The sequence below is a fragment of the Gopherus evgoodei genome, unplaced genomic scaffold, assembly GCF_007399415.2.
Source record: "Gopherus evgoodei ecotype Sinaloan lineage unplaced genomic scaffold, rGopEvg1_v1.p scaffold_58_arrow_ctg1, whole genome shotgun sequence".
NCBI classification, from domain to species: Eukaryota; Metazoa; Chordata; order Testudines; family Testudinidae; genus Gopherus; species Gopherus evgoodei.
Window position 1 is genome coordinate 1,088,235 of NW_022060079.1, and position 12,507 is coordinate 1,100,741.

Below are 12,507 nucleotides of genomic sequence, written 5' to 3' on the forward strand. Positions count from 1 at the left end.
TAAATACAGCCGGGAAGGGGGCGACGGCGCTGGCCGGCTCCCCCAGGCTGCAGGGAGCTCCCACGAGGGCTCCGGGGTACCACTGTCAGGGAGCACAGCGCACGCCCCATGGGGAGCCCCGGGGAAATGAGAGCGAGGGGGGCTGGCTCTCTGTCCTGCCGGCCAAACCCCGGCACAGCCCATCACTCACGAGCCACCCCAGCGCCCAGCTCCCTGGGCAGCACCGAGGGGAGAGGGCAGTGCCCCACGGGACACAGCTCCAGCTGGGCAGGACGCAGAGGGGGCTGGCAGGTTCCTTCTCCCCCTGCCACATTAGGTGGGTCGGGAACTCGGCAGCAAGGAGGAGCCGATGGGGCTGCCTGGGCTTGGCAGAGCCAGAGGAGGGGTCTGATCAGCCGCTCGCAATGATGGGGCAGCCAGATACTTTGGAGAGGCATGAGGGAATAGGGAAGCGCACCCCTCATGCTGGCTGGGCAGGGCGGCGAGGGGGGTCTTCTCCCCGGTGTGGTGTCTGGTAGGCAGGTACCAGGAGGAGCAGCCAACACTAGCAGGGCGGCGAGGGGGGTCTTCTCCCCAGTGTGGTGTCTGGTAGGCGGGTACCAGTGGAACCACCCAACCCTAGCAGGGTGGCGAGGGCGTCTCCTGCCTCATGTGGCGTTTCTGGTAGGTGGGTACCAGGGGAACCAGCCGGCCCTAGAAGGGTGGCGAGGGGGTCTCCTTCCCCGCGTGGCGTCTCTGGTGGGTGGGTACCAGGGGGACCAGCCAACCCCAGCAGGGCAGCGAGGGGGTCTCCTGCCCCACGTGGCGTCTCTGGTAGGTGGGTACCACGGGGACCAGCCGGCCCTAGCAGGGCAGCAAGGGCATCTCCTGCCCCATGTGGCATCTCTGGTGGGAGTTGGATACCAGGAGGACCAGCTGGCCCTAGCAGGGCGGCGAGGGTGCCTCCTGCCCCGCGTGGCGTCTCTGGTAGGTGGGTACCAGGGGGACCAGCCGGCCCTAGCAGGGTGGGGAGGGGGTCTCCTGCCCCACGTGGCGTTTCTGGCAGTTGGATACCAGGGGGACCAGCCGGCCCTAGCAGGGCGGCGAGGGTGTCTCCTGCTCCGCGTGGCGTCTCTGGTAGGTGGGTACCAGGGCGACCAGCCGGCCCTAGTAGGGTGGTGAGGGCATCTCCTGCCCCGAGTGGCGTTTCTGGTAGGTGGGTACCAGGGGGACCAGCCGGCCCTAGCAGGGTGGCGAGGGGGTCTCCTGCCCCGCGTGGCGTCTCTGGTAGGTGGGTACCAGGGGGACCAGCCAGCCCTAGCAGGGCGGCGAGGGCGTCTCCTGCCCCGCGTGGTGTCTCTGGTAGGTGGGTACTGGGGAACCAGCAAGCCCTAGCAGGGCGGCGAGGGCGTCTCCTGCCCCGCGTGGTGTCTCTGGTGGGCAGTTGGATACCAGGAGGACCAGCTGCCCTAGCAGGGCGGCGAGGGCGTTTCCTGCCCCGCGTGGCGTCTCTGGTGGGCGGACAGGCCGGAGACGCGCGAGACGCTCTCCCCGCACTCGGGGCACGGGCGGGCTCGGCGCCCCACGTGGGTCCTCTGGTGGCGGCTGAGGTTGGAGCTCTGGCTGAAGGTTTTCTGGCAGCGGGGGCAGTGGAAGGGGCGCTCGCCCGTGTGCAGGATCAGGTGGGTGACCAGGTTGGAGCTCTGGATGAAGCTCTTGCCGCAGTCAGGGCAGCGGTAGGGGCGCTCGGCCGCGTGCGTGCGGCGGTGCCGGTTGAGGGTGGAGCTCTGGGCGAAGGCCCGGCCGCAGTCAGCGCAGGCGTAGGGCCGCTCGGCCGTGTGCACCCGCCGGTGCATCACCAGGGTGGACTTGACGCCGAAGCTCTTGCCGCAGTCGGGGCACTTGTAGGGGCGCTCGCCCGTGTGGATGCGCTGGTGCCGGTGCAGGTGGGAGCCGTGGCTGAAGCGCTTGCCGCAGTCGGGGCAGCGGTAGGGCCGCTCCCCGGTGTGGGTGCGCTGGTGCATGACCAGGTGGGAGGTGCGGCGGAAGCGCTTGCCGCAGTCGGGGCAGCGGTAGGGGGTCTCGGCCGTGTGGGTGCGCTGGTGCCGGATCAGGTTGGAGCTCTGGGCAAAGCGCTTGCCGCACTCGGCACAGCCGTAGGGCTCCTCGCCCGTGTGGATGCGCCGGTGCGTGGTCAGGTCCGAGCTCTGGCTGAAGCCCTTCCCGCACTCGGGGCACTTGTAGGGCCGCTCCCCGGTGTGCACGGTCTGGTGCCGGATGAGGTGGGCGCTCTGCCCGAAGCCCTTCCCGCACTCGGGGCAGGTGAAGAGTCTGTCTCCCGGGGAGGCTCTGGGCTGGGCCACAGTCCCGTGGGGGCCTGTGAAATCCGCCCCGTACGGCACAGACTCACCCAGTCTCTCCACCGTGGCATTGTCAACCTGGCGCTCGCAGGCCACTTCCTGCTGAGGACTCTGGGAACGTCCTGGGAATGTCCCATACAGTTCTGCTGGCTCCGGACCATCCTGTTCGGGATTCTCCTCGGTCTCGCTCACCAGCCCCTCGCCTGCTGGGAGAGAATCCAGACATGGGTCAGTCTCGGCTCGGAAAGGGGGGTGGGAAACCAAAGAACGTTCCCCTGTGGCTGGGAATCTGCCCCTCAGGGACAGACCAGAGCCGGGAGCCCCTGCAGGCTTCAGCGCTCATTTAAAATCAATGCACTGACGTTCCCAGCCCGCCCGCTGGGGGAGACGGTTCACTGCTGCTGTGCTGCCTTCCTGAGTCTGCAGACAGGTAGCACCCGTGCCTGGGCTGCTGCCCAGAGCTTCCCCAGCAGCAGCAGCAAAGGGAAATTGGTAAGAATCTGGTCAGTTTCAGGGCTGCTGTGAGACTGATCCAGATCAGGTCAATTTCACTGTGTCCCTGCTGGGAGGCTCTGAACTTGGAGCTATTCACCGGGGGGACGGACAGACAGACAAACACACTGGGATCTAGGGATGATGGATGGATGGGGTAGGAGCTGGGATGTGGCTAGCCAGAGACGTCTCCCTTCCTGCAGCACGTGGCCATCACATTTACAGGCAGCGACCTGGCGGCAGGAGCTCCCTGCGGCCCCCACCGGCTTAAACTGTCACAGATTTTAAGAAAGAAAATAATCCCTGGCTACAAAGCAAGTCATGGTCATTATCCCCATCTGTACAATGGGGAAACTGAGGCACGGGGCGGGAACACGACTGGCTCGAGGTCACCCAGCAGACCAGTGCCCAACCCAGCTCTCCTGACTCGCAGGCCAGTGCAGTACGCACTAGGCCACGCTGCCTCCTGGTGCTTTTGAAGTGAACTTAATAACGGCACAAAGCAAGAAGGTGAGGTGGGAGAAAATCTCATCCCAGGCGAGGTACAGAAATGAAACCTTCTGCCCCCTGCGTCGGCGCAGCCAAGCGGCTATTTAGCCTGATGGACACATGAACAAACCCCAGGCGCCAGGGCACCCAAGCCATTGCCGGGGGGTCTCTGAGAACAGGCAGCCTGAGCCAGCAGCCGTCTTCTGGTTCGAGGCTCTGAGCTGTTCCCGGCCCTGCTGCTGGGTGACCCCGCACAAGCTGTGTCCCCTCTGTGGGCCCGTTTCTCCTCCCGTCCGGCCTAGTCAGACTGGGAGCTCTGCAGGGCGGGCAGCCTCTGGGGTTCGTACAGCACCTGGCACGGTGGGGTCCAGGCCCACGAGCTCTGCTAATGCAAATAGTAATAATGACAACCCACGCTGGAGGGATCGCCCCTGGTTTCCGACTCGGTTTAAGCGACTCCTCACCTGTGCAGGCGTCTCTCGGAGTCTCCTCAGCGCCCCGGGGACCCGGGACCCCCAGCTCTGCCCCTCGCTCCATCCAGGAGAGCGTGTCCGGCCCAGGGATGAGAAATCCTGCTCGGGGGACGGGAACCGGTGAGATCAGGGCTGGGAACGTAGCCCCACGTTTGTTACATGGAAGGGTCCAGGATTCTAACGCAGCCGCTTTTCGGGCTGGTCCAGGGCGCGGGGAGGGGGGTGGGGAGATACAGAGCTCGACCAGTCTGACCCAGGGCATGGGGAGAGGGCTGGATACTGGGAGGGATGGGCCCAGGGGGCAGGAAGGGGGCTGGATACTGGGCGGGATTGACCCGGGGGGGCAGGAAAGGGGCTGGATAGCGGGAGGGATGGACCTGGGGGCAGACATAGGGGGCAGGAAGGGGGCTGGATAGCGGGAGGGATGGACCTGGGGGTCTGAACAGGGGGCAGAAAGGGGGATACCACAGTCCCTGGGGTTTCATTGTCCCCTACAGACACCCAGGGCAGCAGGCAGAATGGGGGGGGGGGCCTCTGGGAGGGCAGGGGGGGCTGTGGGATGTTCGGATCTTACTCACCCCCCTGCCTGCTGCTCCTGCCCCATGGCTGGATGGGGGTCTGCACCCTCGCCCCATCCCCTCCTGTCCCCCTTCCAGCCCCCCCCCCCGGCCGCGGTCCCGCAGCGCCCCCGGCCCGGCCCCTCCCGCACTGCCCCCATCCCCTCCCACTCCTCCCTTCCAGCCCCCCACTCTCCCCCGTCTTCCCCCCATCTTCCCCACTCCTCCCTTCCAGTCCCCCCACTCTCCCTCCCGCCCTCCCACACCTCGCCCCCCCCCGCGGTCCCGCAGCGCCCCCGGCCCGGCCCCTCCCGCACCTGCCGGCCCGGCGCAGCAGCTCCCTCCCCCGGCGGCGCTCGGCGCTGCCCGGCCCAGGGGCGGATCCAGCCCAGCGCGGCCCCCGGGCTCCCCCCGCCCGGGCCGGGAGCAGCTGCGGCGCTGACCCAGGAAGCCCAACCCCCGGGGGGGCGGGGCGGGGAGACCGGGCCCGGGATGGGGGGGGCATGGGCCCGCCCCCCGACCCGCCTCTCCCGGCCGGTTCCCACCTCCCGGAATCACAGGCCGTGTCTGGGGGGAACCAGCAGGACCAGGACCAAGCACCGCGCCCGCCCAGCTCCGGCTGCTCCCCGCCCCCACGCTGGGGCCCCCAGTCCTGCAGCCCCCCCAGCTCCCTGCTCCGGGGCTGCCCGCCTGAGGGGCAACGTGGGGCTGGACGGGGCACCCGGGTACCCGGGATCGGGGCGCTCGCCTGGGAGACCCGCCTGCGATTCCAGCCTGCCCCAGGGGGCCTGGCGAGCTTGGGCTACTCCGTGCCTCTGGGTCCCCCCGGGCCTTGGGGTGACCCCCCCACCCTGCTGCACGGGGGGGCCAGGCCCTGCCTCTGGGTCCCCCCGGGCCTTGGGGTGACCCCCACCCTGCCGCACGGGGGGGCCAGTCCCCGCCTCTGGGTCCCCCCGGGCCTTGGGGTGACACCCCACCCTGCCGCACGGGGGGGCCATTCCCCGCCTCTGGGTCCCCCCGGGCCTTGGGGTGACCCCCCCACCCTGCTGCACGGGGGGGCCAGGCCCTGCCTCTGGGTCCCCCCGGGCCTTGGGGTGACCCCCACCCTGCCGCACGGGGGGGCCAGTCCCCGCCTCTGGGTCCCCCCGGGCCTTGGGGTGACACCCCACCCTGCCGCACGGGGGGGCCATTCCCCGCCTCTGGGTCCCCCCGGGCCTTGGGGTGACCCCCCCACCCTGCTGCACGGGGGGGCCAGGCCCTGCCTCTGGGTCCCCCCGGGCCTTGGGGTGACACCCCCACCCTGCCGCGGGGGGGGCCAGTCCCTGCCTCTGGGTCCCCCCGGGCCTTGGGGTGACACCCCCTCCCTGCCACACGGGGGGGCCAGTCCCTGCCTCTGGGTCCCGCCGGGCCTTGGGGTGACCCCCCCACCCTGCTGCACGGGGGGGCCAGTCCCTGCCTCTGGGTCCCCCCGGGCCTTGGGGTGACCCCCCACCCTGCCGCGGGGGGGGGCCAGTCCCCGCCTCTGGGTCCCCCCGGGCCTTGGGGTGACCCCCACCCTGCCGCACGGGGGGGGCCAGTCCCCGCCTCTGGGTCCTGCCGGGCCTTGGAGTGACCCCCCCATCCTGCCGCACGGGGGGGCCAGTCCCCGCCTCTGGGTCCCACCGGGCCTTGGGGTGACACCCCCTCCCTGCCGCACGGGGGGGGGCCAGTCCCCGCCTCTGGGTCCCCCCGGGCCTTGGGGTGACCCCCCCACCCTGCCGCACGGGGGGGCCAGTCCCTGCCTCTGGGTCCCCCCGGGCCTTGGGGTGACCCCCCCACCCTGCTGCACGGGGGGGGCCAGTCCCCGCCTCTGGGTCCCCCCGGGCCTTGGGGTGACCCCCCCACCCTGCCGCACGGGGGGGCCAGTCCCTGCCTCTGGGTCCCCCCGGGCCTTGGGGTGACCCCCCCACCCTGCCGCACGGGGGGGCCAGTCCCTGCCTCTGGGTCCCCCCGGGCCTTGGGGTGACCCCCCCACCCTGCCACACGGGGGGGCCAGTCCCTGCCTCTGGGTCCCCCCGGGCCTTGGGGTGACCCCCCCACCCTGCCGCACGGGGGGGCCAGTCCCCGCCTCTGGGTCCCCCCGGGCCTTGGGGTGACCCCCCCACCCTGCCACACGGGGGGGCCAGTCCCTGCCTCTGGGTCCCCCCGGGCCTTGGGGTGACACCCCCACCCTGCCAGACGGGGGGGGCCAGTCCCTGCCTCTGGGTCCCCCCGGGCCTTGGGGTGACCCCCCCACCCTGCCGCACGGGGGGGGGCCAGTCCGTGCCTCTGGGTCCCCCCGGGCCTTGGGGTTACACCCCCACCCTGCCACACTGAGGGGCCAGGCCAAATTTCTTGGTCAAGGTAGCATCAAGGGCCAGATTCCAGAGACAGTAACAAAAATACCAACAATGAAATAAGTAAATAGATTTCGGGGTCTGGGCAAACGTGTCTGGCGGTCCAGAAATGGCCGGCGTCCCCTGTTCTAGTGGGACTGCCCGGTCAGCGACAGCCTGGGACAGCGGGAAGCAGGTCTCAAGGACGGGGATGGAGCCCGTGAAGAACTGAGTGGACGGCAGGGACGGGAGACATGCGACATGACAGATCGTGGAGCTGTATCTAAGGAAGGGGCCATGTTTTAATGCCTGGTAATGATGATCAGTTTTGCATTTCGTGAGAATCGTTCTGTTTGTGACGTTGTGTAAACCAGCTAACCAGCGATGGTGCCTTGGGGGATGCTGACCAGACTTTGCAGACGTCCCTGTGCCATTCAGGGTTACAGGGTGAGGAGTGTACAAATGCTCGATACCCGTACGACTGTTTAAAACTCACCTTGGCTTTCCTGGTAACAAATGAACAAAACCCTGTTTGCAAGAACCATGGGTTTGTATGGTCTCTTACGTAGGTAAGAAGGGGGAAGATTTAATGCTTTTCCGGGACGGGCCAGCTAGTTTAAAAGCAACCCCATGTCTTCAAACGACGGACAGAAAGCTCTTCGCCCATACTCCTGATTATCCGGATTTGTGATGATCCAGTCTGGCCCCGGTCCCAGTTCAATCGGATACATGGGATCCCGCTGTAATTGTTGGGAATGACGGGGTACGGGACAGAGCGACACAGACCCTGCAGCCCCCCGGCCGAGGGATTTCCGGAGGGAGGGTCAGGTCATTAGCCCAGGGACCTGATGGGACAATCAGGTTTATAACTTCAGCCTGCCTGAGAAGTAACCACGAAAAGGCAGTCAGGTTATCCTGAGTCACGGATGTTACAGACAGGTGACAAAACCCAGCCCGAGCCTGAATTATTGAACCGAAGAGGCTGATTGCTACGGCCCTGGGACTGGGTGTGTTAAGGCTTGAATGTAGTAAATAAGAAAACGGGGGAACGAAGTCACTTACATGCAGTTTGTCCATATGGAAATACATTTACTCGGTGAACATAACGATGAGAGGCTGGGCCAGGCTGCCTCCCCCACCCCCCTTCATGCGGCCTTAAAGAAAGAGACTTTGGGGGGAAAACAACACAACCAGACGGGTCTCCTGAAGTGAGTTTCCCCATCCTGGCTGCCACCCCCATCCCCTGGGATCTCAACCCTGAGAACCCAGCCCAGGCCAGTGAGTGGGACCCACAGGACACGGCCACCTCTCCCACCTCCAGCCAAAGCCCAGACAACACCTGGGCTGAACAGGATCAGACGTTTGGCTCCAGCCCGTCTCCACTCCCTTCTCCTGTCCCGTCACTGCCAGCTCTGAGGCACCCAGGAGACGCTCAAAGGGCCTTTCCTCTCTCCGGTGGATGGGACCGGGACTGGGACCACGGACGCTGTGACAGGGAAAGCCTGGCTGGCTTCGTACTTCACACTGCAAAGGCTTTACCGGCTCGGCCTCCTGTGCTGCGTCGTTACGAAACGGTTCCCAGGCTGCTGACGGTGCGTGCCCTGGCGCTGAGCGGGCAGCGGTCTCTGCACCCCACCCCGGCCCGTGATTAACACTGTGTAACAGTGGACAGTGGCTGGGTTATGTTAACACCTTCGGCCCATTCACTCCGTCCCCCTACGCCGGGCTGGCGGATGGAAGAGCTGGTCGGGACTGCCGGGGGCTGCCGAGCTGGAGGAGTCCCCGATCGGCCACCCCCGAGGCCAGCGAGCGGGCGGCTGGTTAGAGCGCCCGGGAGGCCGGCCGGGGTCAGTCCCCCGCGTGCAGCCGCTGGTGCACCAGCAGGTTGGCCCTCTGGCTGAAGCGCTTGCCGCAGCCGGGGCACTGGTGGGGGCGCTCGCCCGTGTGGGTGCGCTGGTGGGTCAGCAGGTTGGCGCGCTGGTTGAAGCTCTTGGGGCAGCGGGGGCAGCGGAAGGGGCGCTCGCCCGTGTGCAGCACCCGGTGCGTCAGCAGGTTGGAGCTGCGGTTGAAGCTCTTGCCGCACTCCAGGCAGCGGAACGGCCGCTCGCCCACGTGGATGCGCCGGTGCCGGTTGAGGGTGGAGCTCTGGGTGAAGCGCTTCCCGCACTCGGCGCAGGCGAAGGGCCGCTCGGCCGTGTGCACCCGGCGGTGGTTGACCAGCGTGGAGCGCACGCTGAAGCGCTCGCCGCAGTCCGGGCACTGGTGGGGGCGCTCGCCCGTGTGGGTGCGCCGGTGCTGCGCCACGTCCGAGCTGGTGCGGAAGCCCTTGCCGCAGTCGGGGCACTTGCAGGGGCGCTCGGCGGTGTGGGTGCGCTGGTGGGCCAGGCGGTGCGAGCTGCGGCGGAAGCGCTTCCCGCACTCGGGGCACGGGTAGGGGGCCTCGGCCGTGTGGCTGCGCTGGTGGATGATGAGCTCCGAGCTCTGGCGGAAGCGCTTCCCGCACTCGGCACAGTGGTAGGGCTCTTCGCCCGTGTGGAGCCGGCGGTGGCTCACCAGGTCCGAGTTCTGCCGGTAGCTCTTCCCGCAGTCCGCGCACTGGTAGGGCCGCTCGCCCGTGTGCACCGTCTGGTGCCGGATGAAGTGCGAGCTCTGCATGAAGCTTTTCCCGCACTCCGGGCAGGTGTAGAGTCGCCCTGGCCGGGCCGTGGCTTCACTCGGGTCCATTGTGTCGCCCCCGTGGGGAGCGGGTTCACCCCCACTCTCCTCCGTGAGGTTCCCCTGCTGCCCCTCGGAGGCTTTCCCCGGCTCCGGACTCCTGGACATGTCCCCTCCGGATCCTCCTGGCAGCGTCTCATGCGCCACCCCTGGCTGAGTCACCTCCTCGTTCCCACGCGCTGGAAGAAAGAGAGAATCCAGACACCCGTCACTCCTGCACTGGACTCCTCAGGAAAGGGGAACAAACCCGAGGTGTAACCCCCCCCCCCGGCTGCTCTGACTGCCCCTGGCGGGAGGGGAGGCCCCAGGCTGGGAACTCCCGCAGGATTCAAGCTCTCATTTCTGGCTTTTGGTTTTGTAAGGAGCCAGATGAGGCTGCACAGCCTTCCTGAGTCTGCAGACAGGCAGCTCTGGTGCCGCTGAGATCCCCAGTAGCAGGAAATTGAGAAGACACTGGCCATTTTCAGGGCAGTTTCCTGTGGGCTGCTGTGACACTGACAAATCAGGTCAATTTCACTCTGAGGGCCTGCAGGGGCTCTGAGCGCCAGGGGAGGGAGGACTTGGAGCTATTCCCAGGGTTGGGGGGGTCGACTGGGTACACTAGGATCCAGGGGCGGATGGACAGATAGTGCAGGGTCTAGGGATGGGACCAAACCCGTCTCCTTTGCTGCAGCGAGTGGCCGCCAGGTTCCCCACACCCCAACAGGAGCACGGGAAGCGTCCCCGCGGTTCAGCTTCACGCGCAGATGTCAGCACTTTCAAAATGTACGTAGAAAATGCCCCTGCAAGTCCCAGGACGTCGGCTGGGCGGGGGTGGGAGCGATCCATGAAAGGCACCACGCTGCCGGGTACCGGGCACAGCCGGCCTGAGACGCTGGGTGACTAGTCAGCGTCAGCGCGACCCCCAGGCGTCACCCCAGGGGAATCACCGGTGTGATGGGTGCTGAGGGGCTGCGCGGTCTGGTGGGTCAGACTCACAGAGCTTACGGCCAGAACGGACCTGGACAAAGATCCCTTTAGTAGCTGCTATTTTCCCCCCCTCCCAGGGACTTAAACACCATGATCAAGTCACTCCTCCACCTTTGGACTCCCGGGCTCTATTCCCAGCTCCACCACTGGCTGCTACGTCCTCTCGCTGGGCTTCTGTTTGCCCTCACACCCCTCCTCTCGCTGGCCGTTCACACGGCCGGGTCCCTGGGGCCGGGACTGTCTCTCGCTAGGTGTATGTCCAGCTCCGAGCACAATGGGCTCCTGAGCTCAGGCCGGGCTAGATGCTCACGTCACACAAATCGTTATTGTTCTTCATGGGGTACAAAACGAAAAAAGCGAGGAACGTAGCGAGGTCAAAACCTGGGCTGAGGCCTGGGGTGTACACGAGGCCTTTGCAGTGATGATGTTACTGCTCCGGGCCTCCATAGCAGCTGTTCCTCTGGAGGTCGCAAAGCACTGTGCAAAGATGGTTCGCGGTGCATGATCTGCCTAACAACAGGGAGACCGAGGCACAGAAATGGGAAAGAAGGCGGCGGGGCTGGGAACTCAGGTCATAAGATCCAACAAAGAACTGAGCGTAAGGTGGTAGATATTGGGTGTTGTGGTGAGATTTCGTGAGACACTGCGTGTGAGTCTGTGTCCCACTGCCTTGTACTATGCACGTAAACACACCTCTGTAAACGTGCATGTGGAGGGGGACGGCAGCCTGGGGTTTAATCTAATCTGATGAGCTGCTTTGCCCTCAATACAGAATTAACCCCCCAGCTGCATTTACTCCCCCCCTCCTGAAATCCCCTCCCTGCCCGCGCTGGCTGCAGGGCACCGCCAGGCGAGAGTCACTGTCGGAAGAGCGAAGGAACCGCATGTCCTAACCCCAGCCTGTTTTCTTCGCGCCCGCAGCAGCATCTGCCCAGAAGCAGGGCAGCGAAAAATATTTACAAACATAAAATGAGATTGGGGAAAGCCAGGGGGCCGGGGCAGCCCCTGTCCGGCCCGTAAAGCCCCTTCTGTTACTGCCCAGGATTTAAAGGCCCCAGGAAGCCGGGGGAGGGGGGGAATTTTCGAGCTGGTTTAAGTGACTCCTCACCTGTGTGGGCGTCTCTCGGGGTCTCCTGAGCGCCCTGGGGACCTGGGACCTCCGGCTCTGCCCCTCGCTCCATCCGGGACAGCGCGTCCGGCCCAGGATCAGAAATCCTGCTCGGGGCCGGGACAGGTGAGATCAGGGCATGCGACGCAGCAGGAGAATATCTGCTACAGGGAACGGCCCATGATTTGAACCCAGCTCTGTGGCCTGACCCGGGGCCTGGGGATGGGGATGGGGCAGGACACCGGGCAGGATGGGCCCATGAGGCTGACCCAGGGGCAGGGAGGGGGATACCACAGCCTCTGGGGTCTCACTGTCTCCACTTCAGACACCCAGAATGGGGTGGGGGGACGGGGTGGGGGGGGCTTTGGGAGGGCTGTGGGATGTTCAGATCTTAGTCACCCCCTGCCTGCTGCTCCTGCCCCATTGCTGGATGGGGGTCTGCACCCTCCCCCCACCACGGCCCTCCATCCCCTCCTGTCCTCTCCCTGCCTCTCCCAGCCCCCACGACCCACTCTCCGCCCGCGGTCCTGCAGCGCCCAGCCCGGCCCTTCCCGTACTGCCCCCATCCCCTCCTGCCCTCCCACACCTCCCCCCGCCCGCGGTCCTGCAGCGCCCAGCCCGGCCCCTCCCGTACTGCCCCCATCCCCTCCTGCCCTCCCACACCTCCCCCCGCCCGCGGTCCTGCAGCGCCCAGCCCGGCCCCTCCCGCACCAGCCGGCCCCGGCGCAGCAGCTCCCACCCCAGGCGGAGCTCGGCGCTGCCCGGCCCAGGGGCGACTCCAGCCCAGCGCGGCCCCCGGGCTCCCCGCGCCCGGGCCGGGAGCACGGGTAGGGACCAGCACGGATGCTGCAGCGGCGCTGACCCAGGAAGCCCAACCCCCGGGGGGGCGGGGAGCAGCCCATGGACCCGCCCCCGCTGCCGGGAGGGGAGCGGCACAGAGAGGACCCGTCTACTCTGGATCGCACACCCGGGGCTGCGGCCCCTGCTAGTGCGCTCGGAGCAGGGCTGGGG

At 66.9% G+C, this 12,507-nt stretch overlaps 1 protein-coding gene across 1 annotated transcript; it reads right to left on the reverse strand.

The window, feature by feature from the left end:
* Window positions 1-1,357: 1,357 nt before the first annotated feature.
* ZNF41 (zinc finger protein 41) lies at window positions 1,358-11,844 on the reverse strand. Its single transcript, XM_030547375.1, has 3 exons — window positions 11,497-11,844; window positions 8,742-9,598; window positions 1,358-2,246 (listed from the first exon to the last, which is right to left on the reverse strand). The coding sequence occupies exons 1-3, from the start codon at window positions 11,567-11,569 to the stop codon at window positions 1,449-1,451; spliced, it is 1,728 nt and encodes a 575-aa protein (XP_030403235.1). The 5' UTR covers window positions 11,570-11,844; the 3' UTR covers window positions 1,358-1,448.
* Window positions 11,845-12,507: the final 663 nt, after the last annotated feature.